This window comes from Megalops cyprinoides, chromosome 17 (assembly GCF_013368585.1).
Source record: "Megalops cyprinoides isolate fMegCyp1 chromosome 17, fMegCyp1.pri, whole genome shotgun sequence".
NCBI lineage: Eukaryota > Metazoa > Chordata > Actinopteri > Elopiformes > Megalopidae > Megalops > Megalops cyprinoides.
In genome coordinates, this window is record NC_050599.1 from 17,380,790 (window position 1) to 17,402,730 (window position 21,941).

The window sequence follows — 21,941 nt, forward strand, 5'->3', positions numbered from 1 at the left end:
TTCGCTTTGGAAGGTGCATAAAAAGCACGGGACTTGCTTGGCAACTTCTTTTGCAGGTGGGGCGGAGTTTTACTGTGAACAGGGCGGAATGTGAAACTTGCAAAAAACAGCTTTCTTTCATGCTGTTTCATTCATATTATTACAACTGGACTTAGACTGGGCACTGAATGTGAGTAAATAGATATATGTGAATAAATAGATAAGTGTAGACATATACTGCAATGTGGTCAAAATCTAATATTTATCTAAATATCTAAAATTGAATTCTGTCTTAAAATGAGACACTGAAAATGTAACACCATTTTAGGAAGTGCCTTAATAAAAACACACAGAATATAATTTTAAATCATAATACATTTATATGTATGCATGAACGTGAGATCTTGTATAATGTGCTATGCGCTAAAATGACTTGTGCGCTCTACTGCTCACAATCTTTATAACCACTTAAATATACAAGTAGACGTAATGTATTATGCATCCAGATCTCCTAAAACATTGTAACAACCCCCTTTTCTAAAAAAAGGTGTGAATTTAGAAATTTGTTGCTATGTATTGCAGTGAAAACTTGGATGGTTTTGTTTTCTAATGACTGGATCATGTAATGTCTGATTACAAACACATTACAAACACATTAGGTCTTCTAATCATATAAGGGGATGTAGGTTTGAATAGCCTGGAGTCAAGTCATTTTTCATAATGTATTGTATGCAGAATATATGTTTCATATAAAGTGTTTATAAAATACATGCAGTACTACATGTACTATGCAACTGTTCCTGTTTTACATACCCAAACGTGTAAACTTTGAGCAATTGTTTTAACAACAATTGTTTGTCAAAGTACAAGACACAAATTCTTTCTGCAGCAGACTGCCCAATGGAACCGTATAGCTCACTTGAAATGGAGAGAATTTAAAGGAAAGCATTTCTTTGCATGATTGTAGAAATCCCTCTAGATAAGGAGTATCCAAAGGGAAGAAAAATCCAAAGTCTATTGTGCTGAAGTAATCATACATTATGTGAATATACTGTACATATCTCGTTTGGGTAAACCATAAGCGTTTTTCCATGTCCTTAAATGGTAAAAAGCACTACGAAATGCAAATGTGTTGTTTTCATCTGAAACATTCTTATGAACCCCTGAGGGAAATGCAAGCAAAAACTGTGTGGGTAAACACCGAGAGAAGTTCTGAGCGTCGACGGAGTTCGCTCGCCAGTGAGTATACATACTGGGTGCTGTTCAGGTTTTGGTGCCACTATTTGGACGCCCAGTTTTGTGTTTTTCTCAAAGAGTACCCAAAATGTGGAAGCCCGCCCCCAAATAAATAAATAAATAAATAAATGCTATTCTCCATACACCACTCTCGCCCTCGATATGGCTTAACCCTTGAGTCTACGCCGAAGTAGACCACTGAGCTCTATGAGAACTGGATTTTAACGGAAGCTTTTTAAGTTATATCGTTTTATCTACCACTACTTGGGTTGCCAATTGAGTGTACGCATGTGCACATTTCATGTAGTGCGTTTAATTTGCATTGACACATTTCGTACACGCATCATGTAACATCATGTGTATTTGAAAAAACTCAAATAAAGGACTACACCAAATAAGCAGTATAAAATGGAATCATGCAGTAAAACTTCCACATATAAAATTGGTAGGCCTATTTTATATTCATGCCCTGATCCTGCTGAAGTGCATTCTTTTCCTGGAATGTTACTCTTGATAAAAAAAAAATCTTTAGACCAAGACAATGTAGATTATTTTAAAAAGAAAAGAACCAGCATGATTTTGTGCGATAAACACTCCAATCTTGATTTGTGGTTCGCGACCGACCGACCAACAATCGCAAGCCAAACCCTGGAACTGCTAGTTTTGAAAAGTTTCCTTTCGGAATGTTTTAAACGCGGTACATGCTTCCGGTAAAGACAAGCGGGCTGACTGTGAAGGCCGTCAACAAGCTAGCTATAAGCTAGTTTGGTTAATTCATGACAACTTTAATATGCATGTGTAAGAGTCCAACGGAATTTTCTGATTTGGGAAAATGGCGATATCAATGGAAACCCAGCTTCAGAGCATATTTGAGGATGTTGTGGTATGTGCTTCCTTTCAAATTTAGCAGGCTAGCTCTGGCTAACACTGTTGGTCAGTAAGGGTTATTATAGTAGCTAGCCAGTTTCCAGTATTGAAAGAAATAGCTAGCTGGCTATCTAATGGTCAGTTACAGCGCTAACCGTCTAGCCAGGTATTTAGTTAGCTTTTAATCGCTGTCTTGTAACAGCGTAGCTGGCCAGCCAGCTAGGCAGCGAGGTAATTTTTTTTCATTCATAATGTAGGAAGCTTAGTTGAATGGATTAGCTTGCTACCTAGATAGTCAGTTCTCTGTTCATTTAAACTTGAATTCTCCATGCCACATTGTTATTATTAATATTATTAGTAGTGTCCTTTTTGTAATACCATTGAAGGCATTACTGCTCTAGCTTGTACAATGCAAGGTAGCCTAGCAACGATATGCACATATTAACATATATTTCTCTCTAGAAAACGGAGATAATAGAAGAAGCCTTTGCTGGGTAAGAGTTTTAAAACCTTTTTCGTACCTGCTAAAGTCTGCTGAAAGCGTCATTAATATGACTACATGGCGTAGTGTGAGGGTTTAAGTCAGGGGGCGTCATTTTCGCTAGTCCGTTAGTCACTTAGTCCTGCAGGACTGCCACTCTACCGGGGCACGTATGGACAAATTAATATTACTTAGGTTTGGTAGATCAGGGTAAGGCACCCCTGGTGTCAGAGCATCAGCGATGCTTTTTGTTTGATCCAGACTCCTCATGATGTAATAGGATCAGTTCTGCCTAAAGGTGCTTATAATTATACTGGCGAATTTCTGAAAAAAATTCACTATGGTAAGATCGAAAGCAAAAAAATTACATGAATTGTAACCAAGCCCTCAACATACACACACACACTTTTGTGCGGCTTCAATGTGTGCCATTGTACAGTATCTACATGAAGGCGATTGTGTGTTCAGGCGAATCACTCATATTTTGGGCAGAGAGAGGCAGCTGTCACTTTAAAATTGACGCATTAGGTCAACTTGCAGTATCTGTATGATAGTCCATGATGCTTAATGTACAAACATAGCTTGCTAAACCCATTACATTTTGTTTGTCTTTGACTTGTACTGTGTTATCAATAATAAAATCTAACATCAAACACACACTTTTTTCATTCACAAATACAGCTTGTTCCACAGAGCCCTTGACACTTGAAGATGTGCAGGGTTGTGGAACTCCCAAGAACATGGTTTCTTCCTCCTCACATAACATTCCATTATTGTCATTGACGTACATGCAAGATAACCTCTACTTAATGTTGTAGTTGCATAGTCAGTAAGCCCCTTTGTGCTGTTAGCCTACTTTCTGTGTATTACTTTATGACCATAGTGAAATTATTTCAGTCGGGTCCATGTTAAAGTAACAATGCTTGCATGCCCTTTTGATTCATGTATCTTTTCAAAACAGCATGTTTATGGACACTCCAGAGGATGAGCGAACCAAACTGGTCAGTTGTCTGGGTGCATTCCGTCAGTACTGGAGTACTCTTCCTCAGGTAATGAGGAAACTCTGCTTTCCTGGCTTAATCTGCATGGATATTTGTCCTATTTGTAAAAGTTCATCCATTCTAGTTTTGAAGCCATAAAATTATATAAATGCCATTGGTGCTGTTTTGATTTCTTACACATGTTATATTGAGATGAAATGATATATTGAGATCATGTCTGGAATAGGGATGGGCTTTTCTAATCAATTTAGTGTCCAGAATCCCCTGAAAGGAACAAAAAATGTGTAATAAAGTAATCATAAAACTAGTAGACACAACAGTGGGCCAGACTTCTCATAGTCTTTGCTAATGCCATCTTCTAAAGAGATGACTGAGTTTGGCATACATTCAACAATGAGATGTACACAGGAATCCAGACATGTAGGGCAGCGGAACAGCTGGGGAGTTACTGGAGAACAGGGGAGTAATGCATCTGGTCACTTAAGTCATTTGAGACATCAACAAGACCTTTGGTAAAGTGGTTTTGATTGGACTCCTCATTCATTATGGTTTTCCTTTGTAATCCTGTTCACTTAACACTGTGAGGTGTTTTCGGCACGCTCCTGTGTGTGACATATATTTGCAGTGTCAGGGGCTATTCTGTCTCTTTGTTTGATACTTACATTGCTGAATGAAACCATGAGGGTGGAATGCAAATAGAAACACTGTTGAGGAGCTTGTGGTGTTTCTCTGAGTTTTGAAGGGAGTTTGTGGGTGGTTGTTTTTCAGGACTCTCATGATCAGTGTGTGCAGTGGATTGTGCGGTTCATTCATGGTCAGCACAGTCCAAAAAGGATCTCCTTCCTCTACGACTGTCTCGCCATGGCTGTGGAAACAAACCTCCTACCTCCCAGGTAAGGGAAAAAGCTTATCTGGCTTCTCTGTCATGAATCAAAGTGGCATAAACAACTTTATTCTGAATCACTTTAATACACAAGTAATGTATGCTGTCTTGATGTCTCCAGCAGTATATATCATAAAGTTATTTTGAAGTCAGTGATACATTCATTGTGTCTGTAGTGGTGCTGTGTGAGTTCTCCCTCTCTGGAGCTTCAGAGAAAATGAAGTAGCATCCTGTGATGATGAGGATTATGATTCTAAGAATCTTTGTAATTGTCATTATAATGAGGGATATTAGCCTCTTCACAGATAGTAGGAAAATTTCAACAGGTCTGTACTTGACATCATTTTTCGAGGCAAACTGATAATGTTGTCTGTTTGATAGGTGACTACAGTTGTACTAGTTTTTCTTTGATTTTGCTGGTGCGTTTTTGATATGTGGTCATCACGTTTTCTTTCATGTAGGGCTGGGCGATAAAACAATAGCAATAATTATTGCGATATAATTTTCCTCAATAGAAATATAACAAATGTTCGATAAATGTTCGATATATTTAATTTCCATGCTTAGATAGCATGTACAGAAATGAATCACGAACTGCCAATCATGTCGCGGGGGTATGCATGCATTATGCAAGAGGTATGCATTGTGCAAGTTAGGTTGCACGGTGAGGGGTATAAATTCAGGTCAGAACTTGGTATTGTTTACAGACACAGCGGCTGACAGGCTTGTAGTTGGCATGGAATAAGCAAAGTAAGTGAAATGAGCTACACCGAAGAAAAAGCAGTGCCCATGACCAGCTCGAAGGATGAAGACATCGTCGACAAGAAAGGTCACTCAACTTCAGTAGTCTGGAGATATTTTGGCTATTTACAATCTGACAAAAAACAGAGCAGCGTGCCCTGCAAACTGTGCCGAAGACACGTGTCATCAAAGACAGGCAACACCACAAACCTGTTTCATCATTTGAAACAATATCACCCGTTAGAACGTAAAAAATTACAGTCCCAAACAAGTGTTGTTAGTGGACCCTCGACAAGCACCAGGCCAGTACCCAGTGCGACTACCCAGCAGCAAACGATCGTATCAGCATTTTCCAGCACCGTGCCTTACGACAAAAAAAAAAACAAAAAGACACAAAGACATCACAAATGCAATTGCATTTTGCATTGCGAAAGACATGCTTCCCATTAGCACTGTCGAAAATAAGGGATTCAAGAACCACAGTTGAGATTTTTCTTTTGTCTAGTTATTTTGTTTACATTGTCAGCTAAAACCCTTACAAAATGTTTCAAACCCTCTGTACAAAGGGTTTGGCATGCTGACCAGAATTAAGATTTCTATGTCTATTTATTATTTTATTTATTGACATTATCCTTTAAAACACTTTTAAACTTTACAGTCTGAACCATCTTACATGTGTGCTGTATTACATTGTAGCACTTATTTTTTCTATTAAGATATTTATTTTGTTGAGGAAAAAGGACTTAAAAAGGGTTTTACTTAATTTTACTCATGCATATTTTGATGTTGAAAAAAGATTTTATCATTATAATTGTTTTGAATGTTCTACCTCAGATTTGTGAAATGTTCCGCTGTTTGGCAAGTGTTTGTCATGTTCTGACCATAAAGAATAGTTTAAAACCACAATTAACCTTCTGGTTTCTTCAGCTTTCACTCACGAGCAAAAATCAGCCTTTAAACTTGAAAGAAATAATGATTTGACATTTATTGTGATAATTGACAATATCGACTGTTGTGAAAATTTTTATCATGATAACATTTTTGGCCATATCGCCCAGCCCTACTTTCATGTCTTTTGTCCTGTTAAAACAGTGCTAGCAAAATTAACGCAAATGCAATCCTCTCCCTGTCTCTGTCTCAGGATGGTGTGTGAGGCCTTGGTCAGCTCCGACAGCCTAGAGTGGGAAAGAACACAGCTGTGGGCCCTGACCTTCAGGCTCATTCGTAAAATCATAGGAGGAGTGGACTACAAGGTAGGCTGTGTATAAGCCATATTGCAGTCTGTTAGAGTCGTAATATAGCGTATCAGATCCATATCTGTTTATCAGAACTGTGTCGCAGCATCTTAGAACCATATCTCTGTGTGTTGCAGTATAGGCCAGTTAGAACTTTAGCGTACTGCACACGCACCCATGACGTCAAATCACTGCGTATAGACAGTGAGGGAAAGCAAGAGAAAGCAAGACTGCAGTAAACCTGACTGTTGTATTCATTTTAACATTACTGTGCAAGTCTTATCCATCTATATAAAGCATATATAGCATTCATGTCCAACTCAGTTCATTTTAACATTATTGTGCTTGTTGTTTGTTCACTTATATTCATTTTAACATTACTGTACTAGCCATATCCAGCTGGCTACATTTTAACATTGCTAGGTTTGTCATGCTGATGGGAAGTGTGAAATGTAATGTGCTCTTTTTCAGGGCGTGAGAGATCTTCTGAAGGCCCTTCTGGAGAAGATTCAGACCATTCCCAACACCGTGAGCTCCGCTGTGATCCAGCAGCTGTTAGCAGCTCGAGAGGTAGACTTGAATGAAGCCGCTTTCCTGAAAGGGCTCAGCGATATATCCGAGCAGATGTCTGTGGTGAGCACATGCTCTGATTTTCCTCCCTCCAGGTTGTGGAGTACATACTCGACAGAAATGCGTGTCTCCTGCCAGCCTATTTTGCCATAACCGAGATCAGGAAGCTGTACCCAGAGGGAAAGCTGTCTCACTGGGTAAGTCATTTCTGAGGTCCACAAGGAAGGTAGCAGCTAGTTGCAGTTTCAGCAGCTCCCATATCAAATTACTCAAACTGTCATTCAAATTCAGAAAGCCCATACACTTACTCTGAGCAAAATCAGGAGTCATATCCATGTTTTTTACTCCGCTTCTTTCTTACTTGCGCGTGCAAGTGCGATTATGATTTTTTTCTCCCTCCATTCAAGCTGCTGGGCAGTTTGATATCCGATTTTGTGGACAGCTTCAGACCCACGGCACGGATAAACTCCATCTGTGGTAAGGCCGTGGCCTCCTATTTCGCCCCCCTCGCCATACGCAGACTGGATTCCGTATGCTGAGGTGCCTGGCGTGCCTCACTGTGCTGTCTCTGTGCTCGTTTCGTCCAATCAGGGAGATGCAGCCTGCTGCCTGTGGTGAACAACTCCGGAGCCATCTGTAACTCGTGGAAGCTGGACCCCACCACCCTGCGCTTCCCGCTCAGGGGCCTGCTGCCATACGATAAGGTAAATTAAGCTGGCTCCAGTCGCACCCCCTCACTGCCGCAATGAAAGGGCTTGCAAGGGCAGTGCGATTTATGAAGTGGTCATAGAGCTGGGCTTATAATCAGAACCAACTCACTGACTTGAACCTTTCACCGGGTTACAGGCACAACATTATATTACATTACTGGTATTTAGCAGACTCTTATTCAGAGTGACTTACATAGGTTACAAATGTTATCCATTTATACAGCTAGATATTTACTGAGGTAATTCCAGGATGAGTACCTTGCCCAAGGTACAGCAGCAGTATCCCAGCGGGGAGTCAGCATCCGTTTTGGTTACAAGCCATGCTCCTTACCACTATGCTACACTGCCGCTCTGTAATAATTGCTGCATCATAGTAGTACTTAGCTTGGCCACTTCAGTATATATACAGCTGCGCACATGGAAAACAGGCAAAGCAAAAGCAGAGTGACTCACCCTGAATCAAAGAGTCTGAAATGCCAGTGTTTTGGTACTTATTGTTCTCTCTTATAATGTCTTCCCTCCCTATCTTGCATACATTGAAAGACCTCATTTCTCAGTGTTTTGTGCTTGGTGAGTGTTGAAGCTGTCGCTGTCTCCCTTCCAGGACCTGTTTGAACCCCAAACGGGGCTGCTGAGATACGTGCTGGAGCAGCCCTACTCCAGAGACATGGTCTGCAATATGCTAGGGCTCAACAAACAGGTACTGCAGCCCCCCGCCCCCAACCCTTCCCTCCCCCAAACCCCCTGCTCTCTGTCCTCTCTCTGCTCTCTCCGGCCAATGAAGCGCTAGAATCAGAGACTGGTGGGAGGGGCTTTAGTCGTCCCTTTCTAGTGCATTTCAGTAGCTTCAATCCTGAGTAAGAAAACAACAATGGTTTGCATTGCTTTGTTTCCGAAAGGCCAGCCTCCAGTATACTCCCTGACACGCTAGTGTGAGATTGCAGCCGAGCAATCCTGGATTCTAACCTGCGTCCGTACGTTGTAGATCAGTTTGCGGGGCACACACACAGTCTGTCAGGGAGTATACCAGTATTGCCTGTCACTTTCATACGTGTGTGAGGAGCTTGGCTTTACTGACTGGCGGGGGGAACTTGGAGCTGGCCTCCTAGTCACTGTTTTGTCTTTTCTTTTTTTCTTCCTTTATTTTTGTTCTGTCCTGTCTTGCCCTGCCCATCCTCCAATGCTCTAGACCTTGAACATTGCTCAGGTATGTTCACAATCTTCCTGTTGTATTGTGACTAACCATATACTGGGCGCTTCGTAGCCACACTGATTCCATCTATACCGTAAAAGAACTCTGGGGCTTGAAATTACCGCAGAATTTGCCGACAGACGATTGCAGCTGCCCGACCGCCTTCGCCAGTGTCCGACTTGCCACACAGGCCGTCGGCTCTACCTGGTGCCCGCTGCTGTTCAGGTTTATGTGAAAATAAACTAAAAGTCCCCTCAGGAACAAAGGCAGCCTCTGTCCGAGCTGTGTTACAGCAGACAGTGGCACGTTTAGACCCCACGGGAAAGCGTTCGTTTATATTCCCTTAATAGTCAGTGGTTGCAGCACAGGTAAGGAGTCTGTTCTTCCACCTGCCCTGCATTGCTCCATCAGATAACCTGAGCAGAGGGGAAACATCATGCACAAAATGTAGACCTGCTACAGTATTGAATTTATTTTCCTTTACTGTATCTCTTGTTTCCAAGTAGCTCTTTGGAATTTTTCTCTTTGTTTTTCGCTTTGAGCTTTCCAGGTTAAGATGATAGCTGTAATGAGATACAGTGACACTACATGCTGTAGGAGGTAGTTAAGCAATGCATTGCATATCTGTGCAGCAGGTAGACCACAGCACAGTTGTTCTTCCATACAAGCGAATTTAATAGTGCAATTACAGCTTTTATGTACCTCCGTCCCTCTTTAATGGAAAGCACCTTTGAAGTTCCTCATGGAAAGGTCTGAGAGAATGTCGTTCTGTAATAGGACGTAGAGTGTCACTGAGCTGTTATGCTAGTGATGTTTTTTACAGAGTAAATTCTCTGTTGCAGAGTTTACGTTTGACATGGCAAATCAAAAATGATGTGTCAAGGTTTAATTGAATTTATTGAATTAGTGTTCAGGTGTGATCTCACAGCCTGGATATTGAGCAGATGTATGTGTATACACATATATACATATTTACAAATTATATATATGCACACACACGCAGGTTAAGGTATTTCTTCTCGCAGTTCAATCACTGACAAAAACTTACCTTCTTTTGTGTGGTGTAATCTGTTGTAACCTATGTAAGATAGGGATTGTTTGTGTTGCTACAAGTTTGAACCAGGCTATTTAAAATTTTTTTAGAACACGCACTTGGTTCCAGTGATCAACATATTTGCATTTTTCCATCCACTCCTCCCTTTATTGGTCACCGATCGAAATGAACAAAGAGTGGAGAGCGTTTGCCCTTTTGTGTAACTTGAGGCCTACCTGAGAATGAAATGCTAATTTCAAGCCCTGACTTGCATGCCTGGCTGTTGTAGAGTGTAGTCCTGTCTGCTGAGCTGTGCTGTGCTGTGCCGTGCCAAAGTTTTGCGCTGAGAAATGGGTTCATCTTGGTTTGGACACCAGATACGTTTGCATCCGTTTGTAGTGGGTTTTTTTTTTTTTTTTTTTTGTAGTGTCTGAAAGTTGCTGTAGTTTGAACTCTCCATGACGTCACTTTTTTTAATTTCAGACTTCCACGTGTGTTTGTGTAGGAGCATGTTCAGAAAAAAAAGGAATGCGTGTCTTTTGCCATTGAGGTTGCGTTATTGGATTTTTTTTGAAGAAGTTATTCTGTCAAAATTGCAGCAATGTGGTTATACAATATAACTGGAACAACTGAATAAATTGAAATGCAGATCTTGATAAAATGTGTCAAAATAATTGCAGAAGGACTCTCCTGGTATTTCACAAACCCTCACCAGACCAGTCCAGATCTATGATGAGGCCCCAGATTCAATCTAACCACCGTGTGGAGCATGCGGAACTTGGAGTAATAAAATAAAGCAAGGTTCCTCTTTAGCTTATCTTTATCGACCAACAAATTCATCATAGTAGTCTTGCAAAATACACAAATTAACTTTGTTACTCAATGCTATTGATGGAAAAGCAAACTCTTATTAAGAGTGAATGGAGCCCGAATGGATTTTTTTTTTGGACAGTTTCACTTAGCCAGTGATTGATTTAAAGCTTGTGGTGGAGCTAATCAGGGTCTGTGAAATAACGCTTCAGAGCCGTCACTGCGATTCCTCGCAACACCGTCAAATCCAGTAAACGAACCCCCATCTCAAAAGAGCATGCGTCTCCGGGCTGTGTTCTGTTGTGTGTTCAGGGGGCTCGGCCCTGCGAAGTCTGAGTAGCACTGTGTTTCCCCCCCCAGCATGCCGTACCAGTGCGGAAGCTCCAGTGTGTCAGAATGGCCGGAGGGCTGTTTAGTCAGGGGGGGGTCAAGGGTCAGGGGAATTACTGAAGAATGTGAGATGAGGGCTCGATTGGCTGTAGGAGGTGTTAACCACATGGGGGCACTGTTTCCTCAGATTTAGACTTGGGAAAAATCCCAGAAATTTTCCCCGTTTCGGGGGAGCTAAATGGGAATTTTTAGGTAAATTTTGGAATCTTTGGAAACTTTGGGAATTTACACTGTTGCACATTAATATAATGTTATTTTAGAAAATTATGATATAAATGATCATGTTTAATTCTTTATCTGTATACCCATGTATGATACAAGTCAATATCAATTAAAGCATTGTTCATGAGAAAAAGGACTTTGAATGAAAACTTGATGCTGTTTGTTTTAAAGCAATTTGCAAATATTTATTTGGATTTTTATTACCAGTGCCACGAGTATGATCACACATTTTAAATCATGATCATTTTACAAAAGAAAAAATTGATGCCTGTTTCTCCCCCACGGCAATTTATAGATGTAACACATTACACAACATGAAAAAAAAAAAACTTCAGCTAAAATAAGTCTTCAACTTGATGGCTAATATTTTTCTAGCTACAATCTCTCAAGAGATGGGCTACATCATTTGATGATTAAACATTGATAGTCATGTTCTCTTCTGAATCACTCAAGCTCTGCGGAATTAAGCTGGTTTAAATTGCCACAGTATTTTTCACCCTTGCATTTGTGGTCCTGTTGCGTGCCTTGGTGTGTGTTGTTTCGGTCTTTGGTTAGTTCCAAAGAATGAGCGGAGGCCACTGGTGTTGGTGGGATTTGAAGAGTAACTGCAGCAGTAGGAGACAGGGCTTCAGAACTACAGTGTCAATGCCATAGGGGATGCCTCCAACCCTATCCCTCGTCCAGATGAAGGTGGGGTGCCTTGCTGCTGTGATGCTGTATGCAGGAGTTATCTGTGCCTTCCAGACATGCCTGCCCTTGGTTTGAAGAGTCATGGAGAATCAGGCTTTATTTAATATTTACATTTTGAAATGTAATTGCAAATTCCCAAAGTTCCAGAACTCCAATCTCTCCTGTCACGCTTGGGTCCATCCGTAATGGCTTCTGTGGTTTTAAAACCGAATACACTGTTCTATTCATAAAAATGGTCAGTATCTCAGATTTTGGGTTTTGGGCTTATATGGTGTTAGTCATTTTCTGAGTGACTTTGTTATGAATTCTGAATGGGTTATTTTCATGAACCCCAATGTTTGTGTTGTGAAAATTACACAAAATTGAGTTCAAAGAATAATAGTCGTGGCATGAAATAAGCAGCAACTCAAGCATCGATTTATCCTCCTTCAGCATCATATCCCCCTCACTCCTCTGAATGAGCCTATGTTGAAGGATCTGAACTCTGACCTGGAAGCACAGTTACTGCAGACACTCCCAGCCAGGTGAAACACTGCAGCTTCCCTGGGATCAGGGCGTTTGTAGGGCCGCTGTGCCATCCCCCTCCCCCTGTGTTTAAGGTACAGGCATCACGAGGGTGCACCTTACCTGAGGCTTTGCCCCGAGTGGCCGTAGTGGTTTGACTGGCGCTTTGTTTCTGAGACCACACCCTTTGGGCGGAGCAGGTGGCTAGATTGGCATGTGGGCAGTGGGGCCCCTCCTTTTGGGTGAGAGGGCAGTAGTGGGTATCGTGCTACCACTCCACCTGGGATGGCTCTCGAGGGGCGGGACGAGTAGTTTGAGTGGCGGGTGAAGCCCCTCCCTGTGGGCGGGGCCAGCGCGCTGTGGTGCGGACCGTCCCTGAGACCGCTGTTTTCTGGGCCTCTCCCACCAGCACAAGCAGCGCTGCCCGGTTCTGGAGGACCAGCTTGTGGACCTGGTGGTGTACGCCATGGAGCGCTCGGAGACGGAGGAGCAGTTCGACGACGGCGGGACCAGCCAGCTGCTGTGGCAGCACCTGTCCAGCCAGCTCATCTTCTTCGTGCTCTTCCAGTTCGCCAGCTTCCCTCACATGGTGCTGTCGCTTCATCAGAAGGTGCACGCCCCTGTTCCTCGTCCAAAACCATACACACACACACACACACACGCACACACACACAAACACACACTCACAGTAACCACAGCACCATTGATTTCTTCCAGGAGAGTCAGTATTTCAGTGTGGTTTGATCTGTAATCTGAAATAGTGTTTCACATTTCCTCAGTTTATACACGGTAATTTTGCAGTATTGTATTACAATGCATGGTCACTGGAGACACAGTGATGAATGGTCACATTATTGAGAGGGATGTATTGTGTGTATGTTGTTGTATCCTACCAATATTGATTGACTAAGTGTTGAAAAAAATTCGTAACAAATGATAACCTCAAATGAGTATGCAGACTTGAAGAGAAATTTTGGGAATTTCTAATTTGTTGAATGAATTCTCGCTGCTCAGTTGGCTGGCCGGGGTTTGATCAAAGGCAGAGATCACCTGATGTGGGTCCTGCTTCAGTTCATCTCCGGCAGCATCCAGAAGAACGCCCTCGCCGACTTCCTCCCAGTCATGAAGCTCTTCGACCTGCTTTACCCGGAGAAAGAGGTAACGGCGTACTCTATAACAGGACAAAAATATGAGCGCACATTGTAACAGGAGTGACAGGTAACAGCACACACCGGGAGAGAGGTAAACAGCACATGCTGTACCAGCAAAGAGGTACCAGCAGACACTAATAGCAGAGAGAGGTAGCAGTGCACTCTAACACGAGAGAGAGATGACCGCACGCCACAAAAACAGAAAGAGGTAGCCGTACACTGTGTCAGAAGAGAGGTAATCACACCTAGGGTGACAGGGAAGAAGCAAGCTCCTTGTCTCCAGGCTGTCAGCATGTGGTTCTGGGCTCTGAGAGGCCTTCACTTAAGCAGCTCCATCTGCCGAGGGTCGCTGCGGGAAGTCCGAACCCAATAATCTTCGTCCGGATCTGTCTCCGCGGCAGCACAATTGCTTGTTCCACACCTGCCAGTTCTGCCCAATTAACTCCTCTCCGAATCTGTCATTAGCATGTAAATATGTGCTCCGCTTACTAATGATGCAATGAGGGGCAAACGCCACTGGCTGTCAGGGCTAGCGCGTAGCTGGAACTAATTGATTCTCTTCGGAGAGGGCGATTTTGAAGCACAGTGAGGGGAAAAAAATGCAGTGTAGAATGTCACGGTTTCTTTCACTGATGTAAAATCATGGCATTTTGTGCTTTAGGCATTGAGGCTATTATAAACAGGACTTGGTAAATTCCTATAGGGGAGGTCCCTTTGCATTTCATATGAGATGCTGCCTTATGAAATGCTTTCTCTCCATAGTGCATCCCCGTGCCAGACATCAACAAGCCCCAGTCCACACACGCCTTCGCCATGACCTGCATCTGGATCCACCTGAACAGGAAGGCCCAGAACGACAACTCCAAGCTGCAGATTCCCATCCCTCACTCTCTGAAGCTGCACCACGAGTAAGATCCACACGCTCCCCTCCTCTTCCTCCTCCTCACTCTCCTGCTCTGCCATTGTGCTGTTCTCTCCACTCTGTTAATTTACTGCTGTGTAACTCTTTTCCCCACTCTACTACTACATTACTATTACTTCTACTGCTACTACCAGATTGTACTCACACTAGCTAACACAATGCACAGTATTACCAAGAGAATCAATTGCACTTGGATAACTACTTTACATTACATTATATTACATTGCATTCATTTAGCAGATGCTCTTATCCAGAGCGGCTTCCAGCACAATAGGGCATAAGTGTATCCATTCAAGCTGAATAAGTAACAGGTGTCAGAGCAGGCTAACAACACTCTCAGACCAGTGAGTCTGAGCGCAGCACCATTCAAGCCCTACCACAAATTAACTTGTGCAACCTTTATGGAACTAAGACAATGTACCGTGTCTCAGATTCCTACAGCAGAGCCTGCGTAACAAAAGCCTCCAGATGACTGACTACAAGATCGCCCTGCTGTGCAACGCCTACTCCACCAACTCGGAGTGCTTCACCCTGCCCATGGGCGTGCTGGTGGAGACCATCTACGGCAACGGCAGCATGCGCATCACTCTGCCCGGCACCAACTGCATGGCGTCCGGCTCCGTCACGCCCTTACCCATGAACCTCCTGGACTCGCTCACCGTCCACGCCAAGATGAGGTACGCCAGGCCGCGTCGTCCCTGCGTCTGCCTGAGACACGCAGGGAGATATTTATTGCTCATCTGTATATCTTCTCATATCAGCTGTTCTTTCTTTGACTCTGTACTGTATGTGAGCAGCCGCTGTTCATTTCTGTATGGTGTTTCAGCCAAAAACTGTCAGTACTGAATATGTTACTCCTGCAGATTTTTGTACGTGAGAGTGTAGTCTAGATTGTTCACTGTTTTCTGATGTACATTTGTTTCCAGTCTGAATTTGTGGTTGTGGCGTAAAGCGAGTCATTAACAGCAGGGCAGTTTCAGCTGTAGAACAGCACTGCTGTATATCACTGCTCTTGATTCCTGCTCATTATATCATAATGGCTCTTGGTATTCTTGGGTCAAGGTGTAAATTAGTGGTTCCTGATATTAGCTAGTGAGGTCATGCTCTCTAAGTGATTGTTTCAGCTTAATAAAATCTGATCGGGTGTTTTTTTTTTTTTTTGGACATGACCAGGGATGATCAGCAGTCTGTTCCCAGTGGGCCCGCTAATGTGTTTAAAGAGAGCTGCGTTCCATTTATTTTAACAGAGCCCCCGTGGTCCACTGCACTCTAAAACGTAGGTGTGGTATTTCCCAGTTAATCCCGCAAATCGTACGCGCTTTAAGAAGGTTACCTCAACAGCTGTAAAGGATAACAGAGTGCCCGGCGATGGAGAACAGTCGGTGAAGAGTCTTTAGTGCCACGCTCGGGATGCACTGGCGCATAATCGCATTCTGATTTGAAAGCCTTTAGTTATTGTAGACCAGCGGGAGGGCTGAGCTCTCTGAAGTGCGCCGTGCTGTTTTTGCGTGGTGAATTGAAGCAGACCAATTTGAGATTAGCCGCGTTATGCGCTCCTGCTTGTTTACCACTGTTTTGTCACTCTCTCGAGAGAGCTATTAACAATACGAATAAAAGATAATGGCTTTCAGCGGACTCTCTCTCAGGACACCACAGCTCTTCTCTTTCTGTGAACTTATCTGTCATCATTTCATATAATAAAGCCTTTCCTCGCCCTGCCTCACGATAGAGTGAGCTGGGAATTATTGCTTTTCAAATCAGAGGCAATGGGAAATTAAAAAGAGCACAAGATACTGCATTAGTCACCTTCTCTTTCAGGTGAACCGAAAGCACCGTGGGTTTTTGTGGGGTGTGTTTTTTTTTCCCCTGTTGTGATTAAAGTAGTACGCCGCAGATTATAGAGGCAATTTCTGGCACTCATTGAGGTTTTTCATGACCGGTGATGAAACGTAACGGCCGCATTCTGATGGTGTTCCTCCGTGCCGTAGCCTGATCCACAGCATAGCCACGCGCGTGATCAAGCTGGCCCACGCCAAGTCCAGCATCGCCCTGGCCCCCGCGCTCGTGGAGACGTACAGCCGGCTGCTGGTCTACATGGAGATCGAGTCGCTGGGCATCAAAGGCTTCATCAGTGAGTCCCCCCTCTTCCTGTTGTCCTGAGTGGAGCGCAGACAGATAGATAGCACTCCGTCTTTGTGCGGACGCAAAGGAAATGCGCGAATGAGTGACTCATTATAGTTTCTGATCGGCATTTCTGTGTGCTTGTGTGTTCCCCATTTCTTAATCAAAGCCCCTTGTTTGTGGCTCCGTCATGAAAGGTGCATACACATGTGCATCACTCAGGGAGAAATGGTCTTGCATTCCTTTAGTGGAGTCCCAGACACTTGTTCAATGTGCCTTGGCATAGATTCTACACGTTCAATCCACCACAAGCCACTAGGCACTTACTGTTGTTGTTTAAGACACTTTATGCTGACGTTTCCTTTATGTTGGCAGTTATCTGTACGCGGACTGTTTAGCCTGATGAAGTAATACATAATGTAGTAAGGCATAATAATGAAATGAATCATCTCTGAAAGTGGGATAGAAATCCTCCTCCTCTGTGTGGGCGTTGTGTGAGCGTTTACACCGTCCCCCCCGTGTTCAGGCCAGCTCCTGCCCAACGTGTTCAAGTCGCACGCCTGGGGCATCCTGCACACCCTGCTGGAGATGTTCAGCTATCGCATGCACCACATCCAGCCGCACTACCGCGTCCAGCTGCTGAGCCACCTGCACTCCCTGGCCGCCGTACCCCAGACCAATCAGAACCAGCTGCACCTGTGGTCAGTCCCGCCCCCCGGAGCCCGTCGTCTGAGCCAGCATTTCATTTGATTCGTGATTTGTGTGTATCACAGGGTCAGGCTGTCACACTGTTAGTGAGTGCCCTCCCCACAAGCAGCTTCCCTTTCATATCATACACTAATACACACACTGACACTGCACACTACTCGTACAACAGTGTTGTCCTACCATGGATGTGAACCCACAAATTTCTGGACCAGTCTTCCAATCCATACTCTTCATTGATCTTCCATCTGCTGGAGTTTCACAGTTGGTGTTACACAAATATTTGTCAAGAAACAGAAATGGTGTATAGTAGGGATGCTAATGATTTTTCAAGATTTGACTTATGAGCATTGTTAAGTATATCGATTATTCTATATTATCATTCACCTCTCTTCAAGGATCATAAGTTTCTTGTAATATTAACATATTTCCGACTGAAGAATAAGAAGAACCGCAGTAACTGAATGATGCAGCAGAATGTATTCTGTAAATATGAAAGTCTCTAAACATAGAAACAGTTTTAGTACATAAAGATCACTCTGCACAGTCTCTAAAGTGTGACGTATGTGTTTCTTTTTTTTGCAGTGTGGAGAGCACCGCCCTGAGGTTGATTACTGCTCTGGGAAGTTCAGAAGTTCAGCCCCAGTTCACACGCTTCCTCAGTGACCCAAAAACTGTGCTGTCCGCTGAATCTGAGGAGCTGAACCGGGCCCTCATCCTTACCCTGGCCCGAGCCACACACGTAACAGGTCAGTCCCTAATGCTGGGCCAAACTACACACACACAACAGGTCAGTCCAAAACTGTGGGCCAGACTACACACACACAACAGGTCAACCCCCTTGACTTACTCTCTAAGGATATTCCTCTTTGCTCTGGCCTGAGACTGATTCCTGTCCCCTTGGGTGTGGCCCAGATTTCTTCACAGGGTCGGACTCGATCCAGGGCACTTGGTGCAAAGACATCCTGCAGACCATCATGAGCTTCACGCCCCACAACTGGGCGTCGCACACGCTGAGCTGCTTCCCTGCCCCGCTGCAGGTAGGAGGGGGGTACCTGAAGTCATACCTTAATGCCATAATCGGAGACGTTCAGGGCCGCACAGGCATCCATTGACATAACCAGGCTGAATGATACAATACGGGCTGCCATTGCGCAGCACACACCTGCATGTGTCTGATGTGGTTTTGTGTGGTGCCCGCAGAACAGAAGCTGTCCGTGTGTTCGGTCTTTAACTTTGCACCATATGCGTGGTTTCTGTGGTTTGTTTCGTGTCGTAGGCTTTCTTCAAGCAGAACAACGTGCCCCAGGAGAGCCGCTTCAACCTGAAGAAGAACGTGGAGGAGGAGTACAGGAAGTGGAAGTCCATGACCAATGAGAACGACATCATCACCCACTTCTCCATGCAGGGCTCGCCGCCCCTCTTCCTCTGTCTGCTGTGGAAGATGCTGCTGGAAACCGACCACATCAACCAGATCGGCTTCAGGTATGTGACCACATCAACCAGATCGGCTTCAGGTATGTGACCACATCAACCAGATCGGCTTCAGGTATGTGACCACATCAACCGGATCGGCTTCAGGTATGTTACTACATCAACCAGATCGGCTTCAGGTATGTTACCACATCAACCAGATCGGCTTCAGGTATGTGACCACATCAACCAGATCGGCTTCAGGTATGTTACCACATCAGCCAGATCAGATTCAGATAAGTGACCACATCAACCGGATCGGCTTCAGGTACGTGACCATGTCAGCCAGATTATCTTCTGGTACATAACCACATCAACCAGATCAGCTTCAGGTACATAACTACATCAGCCAGGTAAACTTCATGTGTGTTGGCATAAACTTCAGGTGTAGTACCGCAACCACATCAATCAGGTTGACATTAGGTACATTGTCCTTACATTGTCAGTACCTGCTTATCTTCCTGATTGGTTCAGAAGACCATTGGCTGTCCTGATACGTGAGATCAGCAAGAGCAGTCAGTCCTCATTCTGCAGTGTTATAGCGAGCTCATGATTATGTCAGCGCGGACATGATATTCATCAGCTTACATTAATACTTTTGTTTTGAATCTAATGACTAATCTAATCTTATGACCATGGCACAGATTCACAGCTGAAATGATAAATAAGCCCAAGTTTGTGGCTGAAGCTGTGTCAGCTGTATTTGGTCTTTGTATGGACTGAAAGGAGATCACACACTGAGCACATGGTGCTCCTGCAGCTGCCTCACCACACACACAAAGCTCGGCTGTGTGAGAGAGTGAGCAGCTCCACCCTCCTCCTCAGCGACCCTCTCAAAGATAACGCTCCGTATGCAAATCCTACCGGCGGCCCCCAACGGTGTGTGACCGCATATTGAGAGCTGGGAATCTCATTTTGCAGTGTTCATATTTGTTTAGCATGAGTGTTCATATTTGTTTAGCGTGATGCCTGAGTTTGCTGGGGATCTCAGCTTGCGGGACTGAAAACTGGAGTTCCTCCTCCTGCTGAAAAGCTGGAGCTTCCTTCGGTAACTGAGTCAGCGATACCTTCCCTGTGGCGGTTTCTCGGAACGCCTTTCCCGTGTGAAATGCAGGGCCGGCTCTCCTGCTCCCGGGCCCAGACGCTCGGCCGTTTGATGAATCCGGATCCAGAGAAGCTGTCCGCCGGGCGAGCGTTTGGAAGCTGCTCTCTCTCTCTCTCTCTCTCGCTCTCTCTCTCGCTCTTGCTCTCTCTCTCTCACTCTCTCTCTCTCTCATTCACTTGCTCTCTCAGACAGAACGTTAAACAGGGCTGCGGCTTCTGTTTATGCAATCCCCCGGAGAGGCGTTCTGTGAAACTTATTAAATGCTTCAGCGACTTGCGCTGTCTGCTGTAGGAAAGAATCTGCCTCCTCTCCCCAGAAGTAAGGGAAAGGAACGGGCCTCCATTGTTAAAGCTGCTTTCTCTTTTCTCTCTCTTTCTTTTCTCTCTTCTCTCTGACCTCTCACCTGCTGCAGGTAGCTAGTGGCTATTTATCACAGCACAGCATCAAGTGCTGTACAGAGCATTTATTTTGTCGTGCACTGCAGACAAAAATATTTAAGAATTCTTTGTTTGCTCTAACTCTTTCAAGATAAGGTGTTATGTTGTTCCGGGAGCGTCTGATACAACACGCTTTGTCTGACAGGCTTACAGAGAGACACAGTCTTCCACAACGTGATCGACAGTTCCGGGAAGTAAAGCTTGTGGCAGCGGGAGCTGTCAGCGCGCTTGGTGACAGCGTGAAAGCTGTCACCGAGGCGGTGAAACAGTGCGCGAGAGAGCGACTGCGTGTCACTCGTTCCCTCAGTTTTTGGCTGTTGTGCGGAGGAGGTCAGGGCCCCGGTGGCGTTTGGGGCAGCAGGCCCTGGCTGTGGTTCTGGAGGAGTGACATTTGGCCACAGGGATGTAGCTGTGTAGAAGTTTCTTGCGGTTATCTATGCATCCATCTGCTGATGCATTAGAGGAGTAGAAGGTAAAAGCAGTGTTTAGGGTAATATAATAATAATCATTATAATAATGGATGGCGTTTATGTAGCAGCGTTCTGGAATCTCGAAACACTCTGCGCTGAATTGGGAGTAACTCATCTCAACCAATGTGTAGCCCCCACCTACGTTATGAACGGCAGCCGGTTTAAACCAGAGCACTCGGCTCACATCAGCTGAGGTGGAGAGGGAGGGAGTTATTTAGCCTGATACTGGAGGATGATTAGATGGCCTGAATTAAAGAGCTGATTACGGGTCCTGGCTGGGGAATGGAGGTGGAATGTTGCAGCTGCTGTTTGAGGTCATAGGGCTCTGGCTGCGGAATGGAAGATGTTTTGGGGATCAGCCTCTGCCCGTGTGAATAAACGGGGTTCAGGTGAGATGGAGCCCTGTCTGTTCAGGGCTCCAGGAGGAATGATGAAACTCAGAGATGGCAATATAGTCTGGTGTAGTCTAGTCTTAGTCTAGTGCTGTCTGAGCAGAGGGAGACTGGTAGAACCTGTGAGGGTGTTACAGGGGCAGGTGGGGTGATACACCCCCCCTTAGTGTGTGTATGGTCTTAGGGCATGAAGACTGTGCTCATTCGACACCATCTCCATGCATGAGATCCCGTCCCGACGGAGTCACTCCTCTCAGACATGATCCTTGTCTGTACTGGTCCCTCAGTGATAGAATGAAATTCCCACCAAGTCAGGACAGCGGAATCATGGGTCATCTTCCGCGGCATACTGAAGACCCACCTCCTGGGTGTGCATCTCGGTTCCACCTCAATCCCCACCCCCTAACACCTGCTACTTGTAGTACTTGCCATTTATTTTATATGTAGTATTGCAGTGTGTTTTGGATTCTCTGATCTAATGACTGATATATGGTAGTGTATGTACTTAGTTTCTAGCCTATCTAGTCAGGATGCACAAGTTAACTTGTGGTAGGGCTTGCATAGTGTTATGCTCAAACTAACTGGCCTGCTCTGACACTGTTGCTCATTCAACTTGAATGG

At 44.4% G+C, this 21,941-nt stretch overlaps 1 protein-coding gene across 2 annotated transcripts in view; it reads left to right on the plus strand.

Moving 5' to 3' along the window:
- Nucleotides 1-1,924: 1,924 nt before the first annotated feature.
- The window catches only part of med23 (mediator complex subunit 23), a 30,025-nt gene continuing 10,008 nt past the window's right edge, over nt 1,925-21,941 (plus strand). The window contains exons 1-21 of one of the 2 annotated variants that reach the window (XM_036549415.1): nt 1,925-2,098; nt 2,545-2,576; nt 3,525-3,612; nt 4,333-4,457; nt 6,330-6,441; nt 6,895-6,993; nt 7,089-7,190; nt 7,401-7,470; nt 7,585-7,697; nt 8,308-8,403; nt 8,893-8,910; nt 12,954-13,154; nt 13,559-13,702; nt 14,458-14,603; nt 15,049-15,294; nt 16,606-16,748; nt 17,265-17,439; nt 18,029-18,192; nt 18,359-18,483; nt 18,723-18,928; nt 19,185-19,196. In XM_036549415.1, coding sequence (XP_036405308.1) covers nt 2,048-2,098; nt 2,545-2,576; nt 3,525-3,612; nt 4,333-4,457; nt 6,330-6,441; nt 6,895-6,993; nt 7,089-7,190; nt 7,401-7,470; nt 7,585-7,697; nt 8,308-8,403; nt 8,893-8,910; nt 12,954-13,154; nt 13,559-13,702; nt 14,458-14,603; nt 15,049-15,294; nt 16,606-16,748; nt 17,265-17,439; nt 18,029-18,192; nt 18,359-18,483; nt 18,723-18,928; nt 19,185-19,196 — 2,468 coding nt within the window. In that variant the 5' untranslated portion in view covers nt 1,925-2,047. The remainder of the gene's footprint in view (nt 2,099-2,544; nt 2,577-3,524; nt 3,613-4,332; nt 4,458-6,329; nt 6,442-6,894; nt 6,994-7,088; nt 7,191-7,400; nt 7,471-7,584; nt 7,698-8,307; nt 8,404-8,892; nt 8,911-12,953; nt 13,155-13,558; nt 13,703-14,457; nt 14,604-15,048; nt 15,295-16,605; nt 16,749-17,264; nt 17,440-18,028; nt 18,193-18,358; nt 18,484-18,722; nt 18,929-19,184; nt 19,197-21,941) is intronic. The other variant, XM_036549416.1, reaches the window with a different exon arrangement.